The sequence below is a fragment of the Nyctereutes procyonoides genome, unplaced genomic scaffold (assembly GCF_905146905.1).
Source record: "Nyctereutes procyonoides isolate TBG_1078 unplaced genomic scaffold, NYPRO_anot_genome, whole genome shotgun sequence".
Classification (NCBI taxonomy): Eukaryota; Metazoa; Chordata; class Mammalia; order Carnivora; family Canidae; genus Nyctereutes; species Nyctereutes procyonoides.
In genome coordinates this window covers 878984-901373 of record NW_026575051.1, presented here as the reverse complement: position 1 = coordinate 901373, position 22390 = coordinate 878984, and the positions used below count along the sequence as shown (strand labels likewise).

Here is a 22390-nt window from a genome sequence, read left to right as displayed (position 1 = left end):
CTGCTTTGCTGATGATTAGGTCTTTGAATAATGAGATGCCCTCCCCAGAGCACAAAGCTACAGAGATCTGGAAGTACTCTTAAGTTCCCATCTTGCCCATATGCGTAAGGACGTGGAGCTCAGCAGGAGGAAGTTGGAAATGTAACATCAGAGTTACAAGGACATTCAGACCCACATTTCTCCCATTCTGGAACTCCTATTTTGGAGAATGAGAAACCATATTAAGTCTCTTTTATTTTTTTTTAAGATTTTATTTATTTATTCATAGAGACACAGAGAGACAGAGAGGCAGAGACACAGGCAGAGGGAGAAGCAGGCTCCATGCAGGGAGCCCGACGTGGGACTCGATCCGGGTCTCCAGGATCACGCCCTGGGCTGCAGCCGGCGCTAAACCCCTGTGCCACCGGGGCTGCCCTTAAGTCTCTTTTAAATAGCTTTTGATTTGCACTGAACATGAAAACTTTTTTGCGGGGATCCCCGGGTGGCTCAGCGGTTTAGCGCCTGCCTTTGGCCCAGGGTGTGATCCTGGAGTCCCACGTCGGGCTTCCGGCATGGAGCCTGCTTCTGTCTCTGCCTCTCTCTCTCTCTCTCTCTGTGTGTGTCTCTCTCGTGAATAAATAAGATCTTTTAGAAAAAAAAGAAAACTTTTCCCCAAGGGCATGTGGGCAAGACTAAGTTCTAAGGGGATCAATTTCCAGAAGTATATGTATCCCCTTCCTAAAATGCATCTGCCTGAGGACCGTACTGTCTTCTACCTGCCTCCATTAACTAACCACTCTACTCCCTCTTGACAGAGAGGCTGGGCTCTCTTTTTCACCCTAAACAGGACCCGAGTGCCCTTCCTGGAGTTGCCAAACAAGAGTCAGGGGGAAACAGAAATCAGCCCTTTCCCCCATCTCATTAAGAGATGCATCTTTTTTTTTTTTTTTTTTTGAGATTTTATTTCTGGAGAGACACAGGCAGAGGGAGAAGCAGACTCCTTGCGGGGCGGGGCGCCTGATGCAGGATCACGCCCTGGGGCAAAGGCAGGCCCTCCAAGGGAGGCATCTTAAATAAAAACTTGCTTTTCAGGACACCTGCGTGGCTCAGGGTGTGATCCGAAATTCCTGGATCGAGTCCCACATCCAGTTCCGTGCATGGAGCCTGTGTCTCCCATGAATAAATAAATAAAAATCTTTAAAAAAAAAACAAACTTGCTTTTCTGTTTAATCACTGTCAATATTTGTAGTTTTGACAACTTGTGTCCTGTAATAATTGTAGTTATAAACCCGCTGCCGAATAACTGTTTTCAACACTTCGGGTCTTCTAGTCACAGGAAATACATTTCAGTTTATATACATACTTTTGTTTCGGAGATATACAAAAGGACTTCCCCAAAATACAATAAAATACAAAAAGAAAGTGACACAACGGAAATATATTTCATTAGGATAGAACTGTAGGGAGAGTGGAATGGAAAAAACTAAAAAGAAATACAAGCTAAATTTGTGGACTGGCTATAGGGCTTGCTCACTTATTAAAAGGGTGTTGTGGGTACAAAAATATTATGCTATGTTCCATCTGCTATATTTGAAAGACCGATGTGGCTTTTAACAGGTAAGTATGTACAATTTCCTGGAAAGCATACCCTTTGCAATATTTTAACTTATAATTAAAAATTTTAGCCATTGACTTAAAAATACATAATTCAGGGCAGCATGGGTGGCTCAGTGGTTTAGTGCCGCTTTCAGCCCAGAGTGTGATCTTGGAGACGCAGGATGGAGTCCCACGTCAGGCTCCCTCCATGGAGCCTGCTTCTCCCTCTGCCTGTCTCTGCCTCTCTGTGTCTCTCATACATAAATAAATAAAATCTTTTAAAAAAATAAATACATAATTTAAAACCATTCTTTAAGGGAGTATTTGAGCAGGAAAGTTCAAAAGGCAAGAGCTAAAAGATTACCCTGACCTAATGTGGAGCAAATGGCTTACCAGGGTGGGGCTGAGAAGGGTTAAAAGCAATTGAATGTGCCTGACCTTAACATTCACCACTTAGGACCCATTTGTTTATGTGGCAACTCCCATCAAAACCTGTAGGCGACCAGTTTGAACACAATACAAAACGAAACCAAACCTAGTTTTAGAATTTAGAAATAATCCTGGAAAGTAAGAGAGTTGTAGGGGTGGGCCTAGTAGAATTCAATAGGCCTCAAAGGGGCCTGGTTCACGAAATTTATTCATTCAGCCACGATCTTTTTTTTTTTTTTTAAGATCTTATTCATTTATTCATGAGGGGCACAGAGAGGCAGAGAAGAGACACAGGCTGAGGGAGAAGCAGGCTCCGTGCAGCGATCTCAATGTGGGACTCCATCCGGGCCCGGGATCATGCCCTGAGCCACCCAGGCGTCCCCTTATCACCGTTTTGGATCCAGACAGGTACAGTGAGGCGCATACAAGGAGAAACAAATGGCAAAATTGGGATTTGAACTCAGATCTATCCTACAGCAATGTCTCTGATTTTAATCCCTATAGCTTCCCATCCCTTTATTCGTCTGTGTAACCCTGACACCGAATACAGTGGTTATATGAGGGTTCTTCAGAGAAACAGAACCAATGGAATATACCTGGAGGTTTATTACAGGAACTGGCTCTTGAGACTGTGCAGGCTGAGAATCCCCACAGTCTGCCATCTACAAGCTGGAGACCCAGGAAAGCAGTGGAATAATCCCAAAGGCCTGACAACCAGGGGAACAGTTGGTGCAGGTACCAGTCCCAGTCAAAAGGCCAGCAAACCAGGAGTGTTGATGATGTCCGAGGACAGGAGAACATGGATGTCCCAGCTCAAACAGAGCAAGTTCATCCTTCTTCTTATCTGTTCAATTAATTCAGCCCTCACAGGTTGGATGATGCCTACCCGCACCCCACCAGTGTCAGCAAGCTTCTTCCCTCAGTTCACCATTCAAATGCTACTCTCTTCCAAGAAACCGCCTCGCTGATGCACCTCACAGATGCACTCCAAAATAATGTTTTACCAGCTACCTGGGCATCCCTTTGCCCAGTCAAGTTGACAGATAAAACTAACCATTGCATACATGTTTTATGAGTGGCTGAATTCATTAATAAATAGCAAGTTTGGGCAACAGAAATAGACTAATGATTAGAGTGAAGGGCTTTATAACCTGGAAAGGAGGGGGATATTGTTGGACAAGTGAGTTGGGGGGAAATCAGGGAAGCCAAGCTTGGGAGCTCATATCGAAAGTCTTTTTCCTCTGATAGAGTTGTGCCCAGTGATAAGGAGGCTCACACACATGCCTGGGTGTGCTCGGGCGGGGAGGTATGGGAAGGAAGGGAAGAAGTCTGGACCCCTCAAATGGACCCCTAGCAACCCCCCAAGCCAGTGAGATGAAGTTCGTTGTGAAAAGAAAGAGAAAAGCATTCTTAAAGGAGAGAGAAAGTGAGGCAAAGGAACTGAGTCCTTAGTGTGGCCCAGGCAAGGACCTAGGGTTCCGTCTTATTTAATTTCCACATTATTGTGGTTTCCATGTTTCTCCTCTTGTAAAGTATGAGGTTCTGGAGGGCAGAGATGGTGCCTTGTCTGTGTTTATAGGTCTTACTTCTTATCCTCGTACTTGGCTCTGAAGGTGTTCAAGAAAGCAAGTTATTAGCCCCACTTCACAGATGAGGAAACTACTCTGAGAGAGGTAACTCATCTGTTTAAGATGTCACCCAAGGACAGCCCGGGTGGCTCAGCAGTTTAGCGCCAACTTCAGCCCAGGGCGTGATCCTGGAGACCCAGAATCAAGTCCCACATCGGGCTCCCTGCATGGAACCTGCTTCTCTCTCTGCCTCTCATGAATAAATAAATAAAATCTTAAAAAAAAAAAAAAAGACATCACTCAAGTGCCAAAGTGAAGATGATCCAGGACTTGGCTCCAAATCAGTTCTTTCCGGTTTGACACAACAGGTGGGTGAGTGGGAGAGAGAAGGGGGAGGCATGAGGTAATTGGGGATTTTAATACCTATTGATAGGCAGCAGGCATTGATACCCAAACACAGGGTGCTTATTAGCTGGGAAGGAGATTGAGTGGTACTGAAGGGTATGGAGTATTGACACAGGGGAACCCATTGTGCCAGCCTATCATTCAGGTTAGACAATACTGCTTCTTTCCTGTCTACTTTGACTGACCTCACCTAGGAGTGAATGCGGTGGGGACAGTGTTGCATCTTATGTCAACATGGAGTCAGAGAATTAAATAATAGAACAGGATCACAGTTTTAGAGAACAATAGCTCAGTACCTTGGACATGGCAGGTAGTCAGTAAATGCTTGGCCAATGAAAGAGAAGAACCTGGAACTTGTATCATGGTATAACCTAATTACAGAAGCCTAGTTAACTTGAGAAGGCATCAGGCACAGTGCTCAGCCTTTGGGCAGGCCAATCATGTCTTTGGATTAGACAGAAGAGATGGTTGTCTGCACTTCTTTGAAGGTCTCTAGGCAGGGAAACTCCAAAGCACTCATTTGTTCATCCACTTGCCCATACAACAATAATTTATTGAGCATCTACTGTGTGGGGTGCTAGGCTGTGGTGACAATCCCAGGAAGTAGCTTCAGTCCTCCCTGCCCTCAAGGAGCTGTGTGTCTGGGGAGGAAACAAACATGTAAATCATGGCGATAAAATGTGATAAAAGTTAAATTACAGAGGGGCACACCCCTCTGTAGGAGCTGAGGAGGGGAAGACCTAACTCCTCTGCCAATTTCATGTTTCAAATTCATTTGAAAACTTGCTTCAGTATAAATTTAAGCTCTCTGGCTATACATTTTCTTCCTCTAATCTTCAATTGCGTGCCCACTGGGTGCCTGGCACTAGCTCAAAAAACTTGTTGAATTAAACCAACTCCACCTTCCCAGCTTCCCCCTACCCCCACCATAGCCTCAAAAAACCTTAGCCTTCCTTTTGACAGCTTAATCTCAACTGTGGTTGGAGGAAGACCGAATCCCATAGTGGTGAAAGCATCCGATTGTAACCCAAGTTTTTGTCCCTTCTCTGCTACATATTTTCTGTGTGACCTTGGGATGTGACTTTTCGGGATTTCTGTAATCTCCAAATTTCCACCCCAGGCGGAGAGGCTGCTTCCTTGTGTGGGGTATTCTATGCTTTTCCACCAGAGGGCAGCCTAGAGGCCCCCCAAGATGTTTCCATCCAGAGTTCTCTTTGCCCTTTGCCTCTGACATCATACACTCCCCAGGCCTCACTCAGGCCCCACTAGTACCCTCTAGGTCGCCAGGGTGGCCTCTCTGAGGTGAGTCAGGCACATGAGGTGAGATGAGGCAGGCTCTGGAGCCCTCAGGAAAATTCAGACACAGGCTGCTTGGCCTGTGGCCCAACATATTCATTATTTCTTCGTTCTCTGATTATGTCCCTCCCATGAGCCTGGCGGTGCTCTAGGGCTGTGGATGCAGTGGTGAGTCAAAGAGAGGAGGGCCCTCCCCTCACGGGGCTCATCTTGTGGTGGGGGAAGGGAACATCCCACAGATGGACACAGGACAGAAGTAATGGGATGTCAGGCTGGGATAAGTGCTCTGAAGAAAATTCAGGAAAAGGAAGGAAATGGAGCATGATGGGTCATATTTAGCGGTGGGGTGCGATTTTAAATAGAAAAGATAGAGGGGGCCTCTTGAGGAAATGGCAGGAGACAAGAAGTGAATGAAGTGAAGGAGGAAGTCAGGCTATGGGAATACCCAAGAAGAAGAGGAGAAAGCAGCTTAGGGCATCCTGAGTGCATGGGAAGCCCAGGCCACTAGGGGTGAGCATCACCTTACCTCCTTGGACTTGTGTCTGCAGCTCCCTCTGCAGCTCCAAAGGACAAGTGATAATTTCTGTCTCCTGGGGTCACTGAGAGGATCCGAATCAACCCCGCACATGTGGATGACTGTGAGGATCTGTTACACACTGCTGAGGACTCGGTGCTACTCTCTGGTTCTAGTCCTGGGGTCCGGGAGAACAGAGCTGGACTAGGGATGCCAGCCTCTCCAACATGATTCGGGCTTTTCTGGCCACCTGTGTGGAAGGGTGATGCATCAGGTGCCAGGGATGGACACTTTGGGGGGCAGGAGAAGCTCCCTGCGGGAGTGGTGCTCCCAGCCAGGCAGAAGTCCAGAAGACGGGCCCACACCATCCGCCCCCAGCAGCCCGAGAACCATACCTGGCCTGGGAGTCCCTCTTGGGGCAACGCCTTCCAGCTGCTTCCAAAAGCTCATTCAGACTGTACCCTGGCCTTCCCTTTCACCCTCCCTGGCTCCATCCTCTGGACTGCCAGGGAGCTGGGAGGCACTAGTCCTGGGTGACCAATAACAATAAAGAAGCATTAATAGCTACAGTGGAAAGAACGACTGTTTTAAAGGTAAACATAATGAGCAATGAGTGCTGGTTTCCCTGGCACTCATTCCCCAGAACAGAGAAGAGGACAAATATTATTGTTGCTCGGACAGCTAATCACGGCCTCTGTAGTCACCTCCTCACAAGGCAAGAGAGGTGGTGGCCAAATCAGATGTGACTTAAACCCAGCGGGTCTCAGGCTGGGGGCATGACCCGCACTCAGCTGACTCCCTGCTGCTGCTTACAGGAGGCGGGGTGGAGACAGGAGGGGGGGCAGGGAGGCTGGGGGCAGAGTTCCTCCTCACGGAGACCCACTGCCTAAAGATGCCCCTGCCTCGGGAGACACGGGGGTGGTGGGGGGGGCTGGAGCTGATGGAGCAGGACCAGGTGGAGCTGAGCATAGAGCACACCGCTGAACGTTTTGACGAGGTGCAGACGGCTCCCCAGTGATTCTTAGCTAAGGGTGGCGTGTTATCCTGGGTGGGATTCCCAACAACTCACCTAAGGGATTGTTAGGGAACACGGCCCCGTCCTGCTCCACCCTCGGCTCCAGAGTAAGGCTGGGTGCAGGGGAGTTCCCAGGACTCCCTCGGGGTGCCATGTGAGCTCTGCTCTTTATAAATGGAGGTGTGCTGCATCCCCCAGAGGAGAGAGAACGTCCAGGGGGGAGACGAGTGGCTCGGGGAGACAGTCACCCGTGAGGAATGAGGGTGGGACGGATGGGCCCCCAACACAGCGGAGCTGAGAAGTTTCACATGGGAGCCAAGTTCATGTGCCTGGACAGCCAGGGCGCTCCTGGGGGCAAGGCCTCAGCCGTTGCCACATCCCACCGGGCGCCTAGCGGCTGGGAGGGCGCTGGGAGGGGGAGATCCAGGGGAAGTAGGGCAGCGGGGGAAGAACCACCGAGCGCCTGCTGGGGGCGCGGGCCTGGCATTCGGAGAGCCGAGATCGGGCTGATGGCCGTGCCGGGCTGCGCACATAAGCTGCCCTGGGATCTGTCTGCTCAGAGGGGGCCGGCCATGTGGAATATGGGTCCTGGGCTGCATCATCTACCACAGGGAAGAAAGCACAGAGGCAGGTGGAGGAGAGAGACCACACTGGAGTGACACTTAGCCAGTCACGTGGGCACAGCGGGGCTGAGGTGGGCATGGGTCGGGCAGGAACTCCCACGTGCAGATTCGTCCTCTGCTTCCTGGACCCGTGTCCTCAGCCACGAGAGGACCAGGTGGAGAGTGTGGGTGACTCAGGGGCATCCACGCCCACTACAGGGCAATGGCCCAGGGAGAGCCTCTGGGAGCGGGCCAGGGGTGTGAGCCTGCCCTGGGTGACAGCTGGACAGAGGAGCCCACCCCAGCAGAGAAAGTGCGAGGGAAGAAGAGAGGGCAGGAGACGGAAGTGCCTTTGGCTGGAGCAGAGCAGAGAGGCTCAGGCCCTGGGGTGCAGAGCAGCCTCTTGCCCTCTGCCCCCACAAAACAAGCCCCTCTCTTGGGCTTCTTCTCTCCCTGTGTTTTCATTCCCCGTTCCTTCTCTCAAGCGGAAGTCCTAGGTCTACCAAACACCCCTGCATGGGACACTTGTTCCAAAACTTCTGTCCTGACTTTGAGGGCCGTGGATAAAAAACAAAGGAGACAAGATTGAGTGGGAGGGACAGGATGTACTGTTGACTTTCTTGCTTGGGACCTCTCAGCTTTGAGACTTTGATGACACACAAGGAATTTTGCACACACCCTTACTGGGTCTAAGGAACCTCTGTAATCTGTCTGTGGACCGCTGCCATTGATTCATGGCCTGGTGTCAGCTGAAAGATGGGACCTACACAGCCTCTAGAGTCCAACAGGCTTGAGTGTGTGTCCTTTCCAAACTCTTGCGCTAGTTACCAGCTGGTCTGAGCAACCAATTTTTTTTAATGAAATTTTTAATTTTTTTATTTATTTATGATAGTCACACAGAGAGAGAGAGGCAGAGACACAGGCAGAGGGAGAAGCAGGCTCCATGCACTGGGAGCCCGACGTGGGAATCGATCCCGGGTCTCCAGGATTGCGCCCTGGGCCAAAGGCAGGCACCAAACCGCTGTGCCACCCAGGGATCCCTGAGCAACCAATTTAAACTCAAGTTTCCTTGTCTGTGAACTGGGGGAGAAAAACTCTTACCCTGCCGAGCTGTTGTGAGGTCTAAGCACCAGAGCAGTTGGAGTAGCCGGGACAGTATCTGGCCCACCGTTGGCCCTCAGGAGATGGTGGTCCTCTACCCCAAACCTCCCCTCTGACTATGCTGTTCCCCCTGTTCAGAACCCTCCAATCCCTGCATCCTCCTCCACTGACCATATTCCTCCCTTACCTGCTGTTACGCATCACCTGTGATGCTGGCCCAAGTAGCCCCTCTGTGCCTCCACTCTGCTGCTCCCATTTATACTTTCCAAGCCAGCCACTTGTTCCAAACACCCCTTCAGCACAGCCAGGGCCTGGAGTCTGAGCTGCTGACTCCCTGCCTTCACCATTCCCCAAGGCCCAGGGAATGTCCTGACACCACCTCGAAACCAAGTGTTCTCTTTTCTCCATGCTAGCCTTCTCTCTGGGCTGTCTGTTTATCCCCAGCTGGACCTCAGCTCCTCACGGTCAAGGACAATTCATCGCCCTCCTTGTTGCAAAGTCTAAAGCACAGTGTAGGCTGAGCGTACTGAACCAGTGCCCAATGCTGGACGCAGCAGCAGCAGCCCCGAGCAGCCCCAGGCAGACTCAATTGAGTGGACACAACCTGCCTTTTTCATAAACGTGTCACCAACTCCCAATCTCTTGCCCTTGGAAGGCGTGTGCCTTAGGTCTGATTTTCTAGGGGCACCTGGGTGGCTCAGCCAGTTAAGCTTCTGCCTGTGGCTCAGGTCATGATCTCAGGGTCCTAGGATGGAGCTCCACGTTGGGCTCCCTGCTCAGTGGGGAGCCTGCTTCTCCTCTCCCTTTGCACCTCCCCCCTGCTTGTGCTCTCTCTCTCTCTCTCTCTAATAAATAAATAAAGTCTTAAAAAATGTTTGATATTCTCTGGTGTGTGTGGGGTTGCCTCGGGCCACCATGTTCTCTCCCTCAGTCCAGGTGTTGGACAGGGCACTTGCTGGGGAGCACAGCAGACCTCCTTCACCTCTGTAGGCATTGGTGAATGTCCCACAGGACAGCCCTGGCCTGGCAGGTGCCGAGCCAATGGCCCTTCCTGCCCTCCTCAGCCCCATTAGCTTCAGATTTTTACTGCCTGAGCTGAAAGAAGTGCTCATGATGAGTCCAAGGGACATAGTAAAACAGCAGAGAGGAGAGTTGCTGGGAGGGCCCACACATGGGCAGACGCCCTGGTGGGATCAGGGAGAAAGGTGAACAGAGAGGACAGGAGGATAGGAGCACAGCAGGTGGGAGAAGGACGGAGGCTGAACACCAGGCTGCGTGAGCGGCTGCAGCTGTCGAGAGAGGCCAAGCACACTCTGCCTCCCCCAGCCCTGGCTGTCCTGGCCAAGGTCTGACGGCATCTGGGAGGAATGAAGAGAGAGAAAACAGGACAGACGTTGCCACCTCTGTTTGTGCTGGGAAAGACTATCCCACAGGCCTTGCCGTTCCTCCCCTTCTGCCCACCCACAAGGCTCCCTGTGCCTCTTCTTTCGGGCACTCCCCTCTCTGCTCCCAGCCCACCCCGCCCCCCTCTTCCCTGAGACCGGGCCAGCGGCTGGGAGTCCAGGGAGGGAACAGAGGTGGCCGGGATGAGCTCCAGAGGAACTGACACCATGTTCAGTAGCACCCCTGGGTGACGCTGCTGTTCGCTGCTCCATAGGGGTGGGGCGGGCGGGGCGGGGGTGGGGGGAGACTCTGGGTCCCCTCCAGGTCAGCTGGGCTGGAGCCTCTGAAGGGAAAGCCTGGGGCTGGGGAGTGGGCCATTCTGCCCGCTGTCCCCAGGGGAGGACACAGGTGGGGCGCTGTGGGGCTTCATCTGCTAAGCTCCTGTGCCCGGAGGGCTGCATCTTCAGCCTCACTGAATCTTTCTGATCATTTCCCATTTGATCCTCGCAAACCCCCTGTCAGGTAGGCTTGACTCAAAGTATCTCCATTTTACAGAGGAGGACACTGACGTTCAGAAAGGTTGGGAGACTTGCCGGAGGCCAGGAAGTTAACTGAGACTCCTACCCAGGTCATCCTGGTCCTAAGCCAGTGGTTTTGTTTTTCTCCCACCACCTCAACCCTCTTCGGGGAGTCTGTCCTGTTCCCTCCTCTCTCCCTAGCTCCTGGCCCCTCTTCCTTCCCAATCCCATTTTGAGTGCTGGTAAAGTCAAGGGCTAGACTAGCTGCACATGGTAGCCACTAGCTGCACATGGCTGTTCACATTTAAATTAAAATTAAGGGGACGCCTGAGTGGCTCAGGGTTAAGTGCCTGCCTTCTGTCAGGGGCATGATTCCAGGGTCCCCATTGAGTCCCACATCAGGCTCCCTGCAGGGAGCCTGCTTCCCTCTATGCTTGTGTCTCTGCCTCTCTCTGTGTCTTTCATGAATAAATAAATAAAATATTTTAAAAATAAATTAAAATTAAGTACAATAAAAAAATTCAGTTCCTTAGGCTGGCCATATTAGCCCCATTTCAAATGCTTAGTAGTATTTGGCAGCACAGATACAGAACAGAACATTCCTATCATCAAAGAAAGTCCTAGGGGCAGCACTGGGCTGGAGGGAAAGGCAGGACAGGAGAGAGAGAGAGAGAGAGAGAGAGAGAGAGAGAGAGAGAGAGAGAAGGCAATCAGGGCTGGGGCACAGGCAGTCTTTGTGGGGAGGTATGGAGGTGAGAGTCTGGGTGAGGGGTGCAGGGAGGAGGAGGAGAGGCAGCTTGACCTGGTCCCAGGCCTCTCCCTCCGATACTGATACTCTGGGCAATACCAGTGAGCAATTAATTGGCTGGGGTGGGGCCAGGACCAAAGCAGGAGGAGGGGAACATGATGGAGGAGGACTGGCCTCCCTCCCAGCTGAACTCAGGACTCTGGTCGACCAGTCCTGCCTTTCATCCTAGGGGACCCTGAAGTCTGCCTTCTGCCTGGCCCTCCTTCACCACCCTCAGACCAGGGCTGGCTGCTTCCTGTCCCCTCATCCAGGCCAGGGAGCCAGCTAATGGTCTGCAGGGCCACCACCTTCCCAATTAGCCTCATTAGCTTCTGGCTCACGCCTGGGAGTCAGGGTCACCAGCTGTGGGGGAGAGGCCATGAGTGGCCTGTGAGTAACCTCAGACCCAGCTATGACAGGGGCTCCCAGCCCAGGCCTCTCCCCAGGCTGAGGCCCTGGCACCCAGCACCCCTCACCTTATCCCAGGAGCGCCCCCGGAAGGGAGAGGTCAGGGAGCTGGTATTCGGAGTGCAGATTCCTAGTGGGTAGGAGGGTAGAGGACTCATTCATTGCTGGACACATACTAGGCATGTGGCAGGCGTGCGACCCGGACAGTGACCACAGGGGGTCCTGGGGGTGCAGGGCAGATTCTCTGAGCTGCAGGAGGAAAGTGGAGGCTGAGGGAAAGATCCCAAGGAAAGGGGCAGATCCAGGGACCATGGATGGGAAGCCAGGTGGGGTTAGCCACGGGGTAGCGGTGGGGGGCCAGAGCAGATACCTGGGAAAGTTGAATGTCCACGTCTGTGCATGGGAGGAGGATGGGGAGTGGGACAGGAGCCAGGTGACTGGGTCTGTGGGGAGAGTGGCCGCTTGAGTGGGCAGAGTGCCTGGTTCCAGGTGAAGCAATGAAGAGCCATGGGCAGGCCCGTCAGCGGGCTGGAAGGCAGGATTGTTGGAGGCCCCGTGGCCGCGGATACCCCGCACCGAGCCACCTCGGCCGCTGAGTAGGCAGATGCCCCAGCTGATTACTTGAGCTCCTCCCAGCCACACCAAGGTGCCCCGGGCACCTGCCCCTTCACCTCCCTGCCCCTCCCCTTGGTGACTCCTGCCCGGAGAATGTCCAGCCCTGGCATAAAGGCCCTGGGTGTCCACGAGCTGCTGTTAGAAGGCTGCACAGTCCAAGATGGGCTCCTCGCAGGCACCCCAGGAGGGGCATGTGGGAGGGCGAGGAATGATGGCACTGCTGCTGGCTGGTCTCCTCCTGCCAGGTAGGAGGCTGGGACCCTGGGAGTCAGAGAACGGGGAGCTGTGGCAGAGGCGGGATGCAGACACCAGGTCACAGGAGGCTGGAGGGTTCCAGTGCTCTGGGTGCTGGGAGCTGGGAGGAATCACCATCCAGGGAGAAACCCCGAGACGACCCAGGAAGGGCAAAGATCATGGGCTCTGGCATCTGATGCCTGAGTCTGAGGGCTGCTCCTCCCTGCCTTGTCACTCCAGGCAAGGTATCCAACTTCCTGAAACTCCACAACCAGACTACCTCTAGTCTTCCTGAGTCTCAAATTAAATAATGTATGTGACAAGTGCTTTGGGAATCCTAGAGAGTTATATAAATATTGGTTACTGTTGTTATTGCTCTTGTCAATTATCAGAGCACTAGAAGATGAAGACCGGATTTTAATAGTAGTAACTGCTACCATTTACAGAGGGCTTTTCATGTGTCAGACACTATCCTAGCACTTCACGTTAGCACTTTTGATCATCAGAACAATCATCAGTATGAGATTCGTTATTCCCACTGTACCAGTGAGGACACTGAGGCTAGGGCAGGTTAAGAAACTGGCTCAAGGGATGCCTGGGTGGTTCAGTGGTTGAGCGTCTGCCTTCAGCTCAGGGCGTGATCCTGGGGTCCAGGGATCGAGTCCCACATCCGGCTCCCTGCACGGAGCCTGCTTCTCCCTCTGCCTGTGTCTCTGCCTCTTTCTCTGTGTCTCTTGTGACGAAATAAATAAAATCTTAAAAAAGAAAAGAAAAGAAAAGAAACTGGCTCAAGATCACAACTTAGAAAGTGGCAAAGCCGGAATCCAATCTGGGGTTGTGCCGTGGACCAGCAGGTGAGCGGTGAGCCTGCCCCGGTCTGGGGCCGTGGCTGGGAGCGGAGGAGGAGAGGAGGCATTCTCTGTGAGCAGCGCCGCCGAGTGAGGGGGGCTGTGGACAGAGCTGGCTTTGGTATGGAGGGGGACACAGGACTTCTCTTTGGGGAGAGGATGGGGACATCACGGACACTGCTTGTGGGGGGACAGATTCAGCCCCTCCGAATGTATAAACTAAAGTTTGGAGAGGTTTAGAACTTGCTCAGGACCTGCAGGAGTTGAGATGGGGAGCAGAGGAAGGATAGGGTGAGGTGAGCCTGGGAGGAGAGGCACAGGGTTGGTAACAGAAAGAAGTGGTCTCACCCCTGCCAGGACCTAAGGGTGGGAGCCCCGGGGGGCAGGAGGCATGTGTGATGGCTGGGTGCAGAGAGAGGGAAGCAGATGCTGGATGTGAGCCTTGGAGGTTTCCTCCTCCGGTGCCTGGGCTGGGCCAGGACCCAGGGCTGGCTTGGGTGCGGTGTCCTGTTGCGCTGAACTAGCAGGTTCTGAAGCACCAGCGGTGCCCCCATATCCCGGCCCCCGCCCAGCTTTCCTGGCACTGGCAGCACTGAGATGGGATCAGAGCTCCCACCCTTTGCCCAAGCCCGGACTCTCTCAAGGCGGCTGGTGATGGAATCTCAGTCCTCCAGCACCCGAACCCTAACTTCAGTCCCCCAGCCCCTGGATGCCTCTTTCCTCACATCTCCATTGCTACCTTTCCTTTCCTTCCCCGCGTATTTCTTTCCATATTCCTTTCCTTTCCTTTCCTTTCCTTTCCTTTCCTTTCCTTTCCTTTCCTTTCCTTTCCTTTCCTTTCCTTTCCTTTCCTTTCCTTTCCTTTCCTTCTTTCCCCACTTATTGTTTTGTCTTGTCTCCTCCTCCCCTGGGTCCCTCAGTCTTACCTGGGACTCTTCCCCTCGGGATTTAGGCGCCCTCTTGAGGAGCCGCAGTCTCCCCCATGCCCTGCCTCTATCCTGGACCCTTGGACCTATGAGCCCCTGCCACTTGGTCCCCTCTTCTCTTCCTTTGACAGCCCCTCCTTTGGAGTCTCATTTTCCCTGTCCCTGCCTCCTCCCGGAACACCGAAACAGCCCTTCCTCTGCTGCCTCATTTTCCTTAACAGACAACAGCACTTCTCGCTTCCCTTTCCACCCCGCGCTCTTCCCAGGTCCCTCCCAGGAGAGATCCCAAGCAGACGACAGAGCGGGCTTGGAAGCTGAGGGAGGAGGCCAAGCCATTCTGCCTTTACTAACCACTACTTCCTCCCCAGGGGCCTTGGCTAAGAGCATCGCGACCCTCTCAGACCCCTGCAAGGACACGCGTATCACCTCCCCCAGTGACCCCTGCCTCACTGGGAAGAGTGGTTCCAGTAGCTTCAGTGGCCACAGTGGCTCCAGCGGTTCCAGCAGTTCCAGTTCCAGTGGTTCTGGCGGTGGCCTTAGTGGTTCCGGTGGCTCCAGTGGTGGCTCCAGCGGATCCAGTGTCGCCCAGGGTGGTTCTTTGGGATCTTCATTATTTAAGCCAGGAACCGGGTATTCCCAGATCAGCTACTCCTCTGGATCCAGCTTCTCCCAGTCGGGAAGCAGCAGCGCCCAGCCAGGGGCTGGCTCAGCCCTACCAATCAGTGATGATTCTTCCCGTTTACTGATCAGCTCTTCCCAGTCTGGAGGAGGCTCCAGCTCATCCGCTTCCCCAAGCTCTTGGATATCCAGCAGCGGTGGCCAAAGGGTCAACTCTAACTTACGCCCCTGTACTTCAGATGTCCCTGACTCTCCCTGCAGTGGGGGGCCTATTGTCTCCCATTCTGGCTCCTACATTTCCAGCTCCCACTCTGTGTCAGGAGGTCAAAGGCCTGTGGTGGTGGTGGTGGAGCAGCATGGCTCTGGTGGCCCTGGAGGGGTTCAAGGTGCCCCCTGCAGCACTGGTGGCCTTCCGGGCAAGCCCTGCCCCCCCATAACCTCTGTAGACAAATCCTATGGCAGCTATGAGGTGGTGGGTGGCTCCTCTGACAGTTACCTGGTGCCAGGCATGACCTACAGTGGGGGCAAAATCTATCCTGTGGGCTACTTCACCAAAGATAACCCTGTCAAAGGCTCTCCAGGTGCCCCTTCCTTTGCAGCTGGGCCCCCCATCTCTGAGGGCAAATACTTCTCCAGCAATCCCATCATCCCCAGCCATAGCTCTTCTAGTTCCAGCATCTACCAGTCAGGAGCTTCCTCAGCCATTGTGTTCCAGCCAGTGGGCTCTGGTGGGGTCCAGCCCTGTGGAGTTGGCTCTAAGGGGCCCTGCTCCCTCTCTGGTTCTGGAGTCCACAGTAGTTCTAGTGTTTCCAGTAGTTCATCTTTCCATCCCTGTGGTGGTGTTTCACAGGAGCCCTGTTCCCCACCAGGCACTGGCACCTTTGGCGGCAGATCCAGCTCCCAATCCAGTGGCAAAATCATCCTTCAGCCCTGCGGCAGCAAGTCCAGTTCTTCTGGTCACCCTTGCATTTCTGTCTCCTCAGCATTGAGTGGGGGTCCGGATGGTTCTCCTCAACCTGATCCTTCAGCTGGTGCCAAGTCTTGCGGCTCTGGAAAGCTCCCCTGCCGCAGTATCCGTGACATTCTGGCCCAAGTGAAGCCTCTGGGGCCCCAGCTAGCCGACCCTGAAGTTTTCCTACCCCAGGGAGAGTCACTTACCAGTCCATAAGTTAGCTTTTGCATATATGCATGTGTGGGCACACACACAAACACATCTCAGTTGGGAGTCCAGAGGCCCAGGCATGGGGTTAGCTCAGTTTCCCTCCTCCTTCCCAAGAGAGCTGCTCTATTTCCTTCATTGCTCTAATATGGCAGATGCCCCGTAACACCTCTTTTTTCTTTACTTCCCAAAATTGTAGACTCCAAATCCGTTTTCTCATTCTCTCCTACTGCTTAGATTCCCCTGGTACTACAGTGCCCTCCCTGCCAGATAACCATTCTCTAAAGTTTCCTCTGTCATGTCTTTGAGATGGTACAATCCAGTAGCTAACCCTTCCCATTCAGATTCTTGACTGGGAAACCCCTGAAATGTCCCATAGTAACTCTGGTTCCTGGACACGTCATCCTCCCCCTTTCTCTATTTGCCAAATAAAGCATAGTCCAAACTGTTGCCTGAAAGCAATGACCACTTTTCACTGACATCTCTTTGCCATCTATCTGGTTAACCAATGCCATGGGGTTCTCACACTCCTGATTCCACTCCCACCCCGCCCTGTAGAGCTCACTACAGTCTCTGTGGGTTCCTAACAGTCCTTTTTGCCTCTCAAGGTCTCTGTTTCAGACCCCCTTCCTGGCTGCCACTTCCTTCAATGCTCAGATGCTTCCCTGTGTGAGGGAGACACCAGGGGAGCCTCAGACACTGGAGTAGATGCCCACTCTCTCTGGACCCTGGACAGATGGTTCAATAAACTGTGTGAACTAGATGGAGACTTTTGCCATCTTGGAGTCCTGGGTCTCCCCTTAGGACCTGCACGGTGCTCTCTTATATCTCTAGAGATCCTTATGTCCCTCATTTTCACTCATAAGTTAGAACAGTATTTCTCTTATACTTTATAGCTCCTCCCACAAAGGGAAAACAATAAATATTTGTTTAACTGAAAGCAGAGGCTGGTCTCCAAGATCCTTCCTCCCATTTCTTTTCTCTCTCACTGCTCAGGAAATCCATTCTGTCTCTATTCCCCATTCACCTGAGGTATTTCCCTTTCCCTCAATAGGGCCCTAATTATTCCCTTTCCCGCCCCATGCAGGTTCCTACTTCTCTACCATTAGTTTGCCTCACTTACTAGATGCCATCCTCTCTAGGAATCTGAGCATTGATTTCCTGGTTTTCCGGGACACTTGGAAAACCTTGGGAAGGCTGGAATACAACAACCAGATCAGATTCCTGGTGACTGGGTGGGAGCCCAGGTGGGCGTTGTTCTGGGAGCTACGGGTGGAGAGAATAAAAGACAGAGAGGATGGTAGCATGATAGGGAGTGTAGTCAAGCATGGTGACTCACTAGCCTACATAAAAATGCCACAGCCTATGGCAGAACAGAGCCAGGTGTCCTCTCCACCTCCACACTTTTGCTGCTACTTCTGCAGTTCTAGAGAGAGACTTATGGGAGGTAAGAGGTAGAGCACTATAGTGAAGAAGGAGAGTGGCCTCCATAGGAGAAGAGAGAGAAAGCAGAGGGTGGTAAGGGCCAGGCAAACTGTGTCCTGGAGATTGAGGCAGTGGTAGTGAGAGGGTGAGGCCAAGGAAGTTCTCATCACCCAAGGACAGGAGAGTGAGCTATGCTTGTCCCTTTAGGAAGGGCCTCACCCCAAAGCAAGGCTACCTCTCAGAACCTCTGACTACAGAGGAATTTATCCCTACCCTAGGATCTAATCTATTCCCTCCTATTGGATGGCATTAGCTGGTCCCAAATTTAAGACTATTGTTGATCAAAAATGACCTGGCAGCTGAGCCAACCTGCAGGGTTGATTGAAGACAGAGAAAGGCTGCAGAATAGTCCTGTTTTTGTTACCACTGGTGAGTCACACTTGGCCAGGCATCTGGCCCTGGATTTCAGCCAATGATAGGCTTTACAGGAAGGATACAGACTCTGATGTGGGAATTCCTTTAGTCTCTGGTATGGTCAAGGTCAAAAGTTTTTGCAAATCTGGTGGATGTCACTGAAAATGGACACTGCCCTCCCCAGTTCTGGAAAAAAGCTTCCCACTCATCCAGTAGCTAGCAATCTGGAGCTGGGGATGAGGATGGAAAAGGAAAATCTAACAGTTTATTTTAGACTTCATGTAACCAGGAAGCCTAGTCTGGGTGCCTCCTGGAAGCAACAGGGAAAATGAAGGCATTTGTACACTTTTTATTGTAAAAATTTCAAACATATTTAAGAGTAGACAAAAGAATTAATGAATCTCTATGCTCCCACACACAGATTCAACAATTATCAATTCATGGCCATTTGACAACAGAGTTTGTTATTTATTAGTATTTTTAAAGATTTTATTAATTTATTCATGAGAGACACGCACAGAGAAAGAGAGGCAGAGACACAGGCAGAGAAGCCTGATGTGGGACTTGATCCCAGGACCCTGGGATCACACCCTGAGCTGAAGGCAGATGCTCAAACACTGAGCCACCCAGGAGTCCCTGACAAAAGCATTTAAACATCTTCCTCTATTATTAGTTGGGAACATCTACTCCCTCTCAGTATTTCTTATATTCTGTGGACCCATTTGACCATCTGTGGTAGGCTGAATGGTGTCCTCCCTAGCACCACCAAAGATATCCACATCATCCCTGGAACCTGCGAATATGTTAGGTTACACAGTGAAGGGAAATTAAGGTTGCAGATGGAATTAAGGTTATTAGCTGACCTTAAAGTAGAGAGATTATCCTGAATTATTTGGATGGGTCAATGTGTAATCCTAAGGATCTTTAAGTGTGGAAGAGGAAAGAAGAAGAAGAAAAGGTCAGAGTGATGCAATGTAAGAAGATCTTCTGTTTCTGGCTTTGAACATGGAGGAAGGGGACCATGAGCCAAGGAATGCAGGTGGCTTCTAAAAGCTAGGAAATGCCTGAGTGACAGGCATTAAGGAGGGCACATGATGAGATGAGCACTGGGTGTTATACTGTATGTTGGCAAATACAATTGAAATAAAATTTTTAAAAAAAGGTAGAAAATGGAAGGAAATGGGTTCTCTAGAGCCCCTAGAAAGAAACACAGTCCTGGTGACTCCTTGATTTTGACCCAGTGAGAACAATGTGCTGGGAGCCCACTTCTGATCTTCAAAATTGTAAGGTAACAAACTTGTATTGTTGTAAGCTACTAAGTTTGTGGTTGTTATAGCAGTGGTAGGAAATTAATACACCATCGTCTCTTAAGGATGGGAACCAGGCCTATTTCCTTACATACAAGGTCTTATCTAGGAGCAGCCTCTCCAATGAGGGGCACTTCTGTACTCCTGAGCTCCTACAGGTTGTGGTTAAGGTAAAGGAGCTATGGGGATGTATGAGAAAGGAGTGCTGGAAGAGAATGATCTGGATCTCAAAGAGAAAGTAAAGAGAATTGAATGTTTCTATTGTTGAAAAGGCAATGATGAGATCAGGACCCCAAGGTTGAAGATCCTCCTGTGCCTGGTGTAGGAAGCCAGAGTGGGCAGGGCAGGGCTGGCAATCAGTGACCAGCAGTGAACCAGGACACCTGGGTCAGGAAGGGGTGGGGAACTTTAGGAAAGAAACCGGGGTGGAAACACCCAGCTTCCCGAGGACATTCAAGTGGCACCTGTTGCCACAGACTGAATTAGGAATGAGAGTGGAATGTACAGCCTTATTATCTGCACAACCACTGGCTCAGCTTGTTTCTGCTGTCCCTCACCCCACCAAGAGGATAAAGGGTTGGCTGTCTTGGGGCAGAGAGAGAGAGATGTTAGAGTTGAGCAAGATGCAGGGCTGCATGGCAGGGAGCGGAGTTCCTCTGGGCCTGCTTCTTCTGATCTGTCTTCATCTCCCAGGTATGGAGGTTGTACCCAACCCTTTGCACAGGTGGAAACTGGAAGGCTCCAGGGGAACTGGAATTGAGGGAAGAGGTAAAGGCAAGAGGGTCCCTTGGGTCCTTGGGGAAAATGAAGGAATTTGGAACAAAGAGAATCCAAGGTGGGCATTGGAACCAAATATCCAGTCCTTCTGTGGCCTCCTCTTTCTTTTCCCTCAGGCTTCTTTGGCCGAAACATTGGTGCACTGGAGGAGAAAGTAATCCAACACTTGGGAGCCAACTTGCCTCTGCTTGAACAACCTTACCTGACCAGCCACTCCAACTCTGAACTTCCTCAGTCCAAACCAGACCCTGGGCCAAATGATTTAACAAGGGTTCCTTTGAAGCTCAATGTTTCTCCATCAGATGGCTTCCTACCTGCAGGAGGTTCTGGAGTTCAGAGGTGGCCCCCAACTGAGAGACTGCCCTCCATGGATTCCTGGCCCCCTGAGGATCCTTGGCAGATGATGGCTGCTGCCATTGAGGACCACATAGGGGAAGTGCTGCGTGAAAAACAGTCTTTCCTTTCTGGTGCCATTGTCCCCACTCTGGGCAGCAGTTTCTTGCCCGCAGGGCCCTCTGCACATTCCGCAGGCCCCATACCTGAGGCTTCACTCTACCAGGACTCTAAGTTTAGACAGCCACTCCATTCTAATGTGCTGGGAGCCCACAGAGAAATCCTTGCCCGAAACCTACCTTCTCTTACTAATAGGATTCTACAGCCACCTATGCCCGGGCACCCCTGGGGAACCCTGAATCCAGGAGTGTCCTGGGGAAGTGGAGGTCCTGGAACTGGATGGGGCACCAGACTCATGCCACACTCTGTGGGAATCTGGGGTATCAATAATCGATACCCAAGTACTAGCTGGGGGGATATTAACCGGTATCCAGGTACTAGCTGGGGGAATGTTAACCGGTATCCAGGAGGCAGCTGGGGAAATATTCATCTACGCCCAGGTATTAATTAATTTCCTCCCAGAGTTCTTCATCCTACTGGCTCTGTTTGGAACATCCCAGCTGGCTTCCTCAGTCCTCCAAACCCTGGGTCACAGTGGGGTTAGGAGAATGACAGAGGGGAACACCCTAAGTTGGAAATCAAAAGAATGGAGTGTGAGCTAAATGAAGATTCAATGAGTGTGTTTTCTAGCATCCTCTTTACTTTTTACTGCCTCCCCTGCTCCCCTCATGCTGATATCCAATAAAACACAAGCAATTATTAAATTTGCTCCTTCGCAGTGTCTTTGTTTCTGGGTGCAAAGTGAAGTGCATTTTGTCCATCCCCATTTTCTAGCCACCCTCCTGTCTCTCCAGGGTCTCTAGATGCTCCCTTGCTGTCATCTATCCTTTGGAGAAGATCAAAGCCCAGGTGTTTGAGGGTGGAGCTCCACGCTCTCACCCTAGCCAGGTGGGAGAACTGGCTCTAGAATTGTCCTGAAATCTGAAGAGGGGAGGAGGGGCAGCAGGACCAACTGAGATGGTACCTGTGGCTGAGGAGAAGGATGAGGTCCAAGAAGTTACCAGGGCCAAGTGGGAAATGAATAGCTTTTGATTCGCAGAGAAACAGAGAGTCAGAGAAAGTCATTTGCCTCTGCTTATTTTTTCTTCCTCAGAAATGTAAGCCTCTTAGAAACAGAGGATGCATTGATCTCCTCCCTTACACGCATCACTTGGCACATTGTGCCCTAGAGAACCAAGACTTTGAACATTTGCTGAATGAATAGTAGACTCCAATAAAGGAATAAAGTAAAAGGGAGAAGGAAAGGGGGGCGAACCCGTTGGAGTCAACGATCCTACCTGCAGCTGCATTTGCTGCTTTTATTCCCAAGTGATGGCACAGTCTCCTCTTTTGGTCACATAATTGTCTCTCTGCTATTCTTTGGTTTCCCTGGAGCTCAGCATCCCATACAGGAGTTGGAGTGAAGTGGGGATGGTCATTGTAAGAAGTGCAGATGGAAGTTAGCAGGAGCCATCTGGAGGTGAAGGGCTTTCCAGAAGGGCACACTCCAGCGGCTACGCCATGTCTTTCCCTATGCCATGCATGTAATTCACCAGAGTGATCCAGGTGCGTGTACCCTCAGATAGCTTGGGGATTGCCCCAAGTCATAGGAATTGGTCAGGTTGTGAGGAGGAAGTAGGAGAAGAATAAATATCAGAATTGGAGGGATGGGGAGCTGCCTGCCTGAGAGGTGGGTGTTCTCAGAGAAAGTTCTCCCATCCCAGTGTCTACTACTACACTCCTCTCTGTGTCAGGAATTCCTCCTTAGGACAGCTTCCCATCACCAACCACACTCCTTCCATATCACCTCAACCTCACTCCCTCAATTCTTTCCTACCTTGGACTCTTGGTTTCTCCCTGTCCTGGGGCACATGGTTCTGTTTTCAGCACCTGTCTCTCCCACAAATCCAAGTTCATTCTTTCAGGCCTGGGGTCTCAGTTCTCTCTGTCCCCTTTTCTGGTTGCACTTCTGACTTCCAAGTCAGTACCCTCCTCTTCTGCTCCCCAGACTCTCTAGAGTGTAAACACCATGTG

General features: G+C 51.6%; 2 protein-coding genes and 1 long non-coding RNA gene across 5 annotated transcripts; 2 read left to right on the top strand and 1 right to left on the bottom strand.

Annotated features, from left to right (window-relative positions):
- Nucleotides 1–84: 84 nt before the first annotated feature.
- Nucleotides 85–12159, bottom strand: LOC129512644 (uncharacterized). Of its 2 annotated transcripts, XR_008665074.1 has the most exons (4): nucleotides 11972–12159; nucleotides 6183–6316; nucleotides 5800–6037; nucleotides 85–4618 (listed from the first exon to the last, which is right to left on the bottom strand). It is a non-coding gene; the product is annotated as an uncharacterized LOC129512644 (long non-coding RNA). The 2 variants fall into 2 exon arrangements; XR_008665073.1 differs by lacking the exon at nucleotides 11972–12159 and having other exon boundaries at nucleotides 6183–6539.
- Nucleotides 12160–12343: 184 nt separating this feature from the next.
- On the top strand, nucleotides 12344–16459 carry CDSN (corneodesmosin). Its single transcript, XM_055330077.1, has 2 exons — nucleotides 12344–12461; nucleotides 14593–16459. Exons 1-2 carry the CDS (start codon nucleotides 12377–12379, stop codon nucleotides 16008–16010), a joined length of 1503 nt encoding a protein of 500 aa, XP_055186052.1. The 5' UTR covers nucleotides 12344–12376; the 3' UTR covers nucleotides 16011–16459.
- Nucleotides 16460–16841: 382 nt separating this feature from the next.
- Nucleotides 16842–21085, top strand: CUNH6orf15 (chromosome unknown C6orf15 homolog). 2 transcript variants are annotated; one of them, XM_055330081.1, is made up of 2 exons: nucleotides 16842–19840; nucleotides 20041–21085. In XM_055330081.1, exons 1-2 carry the CDS (start codon nucleotides 19636–19638, stop codon nucleotides 20826–20828), a joined length of 993 nt encoding a protein of 330 aa, XP_055186056.1. In that variant the 5' UTR covers nucleotides 16842–19635; the 3' UTR covers nucleotides 20829–21085. The 2 variants fall into 2 exon arrangements, with proteins under 2 accessions (XP_055186056.1, XP_055186054.1); XM_055330079.1 differs by having other exon boundaries at nucleotides 16842–19915.
- Nucleotides 21086–22390: the final 1305 nt, after the last annotated feature.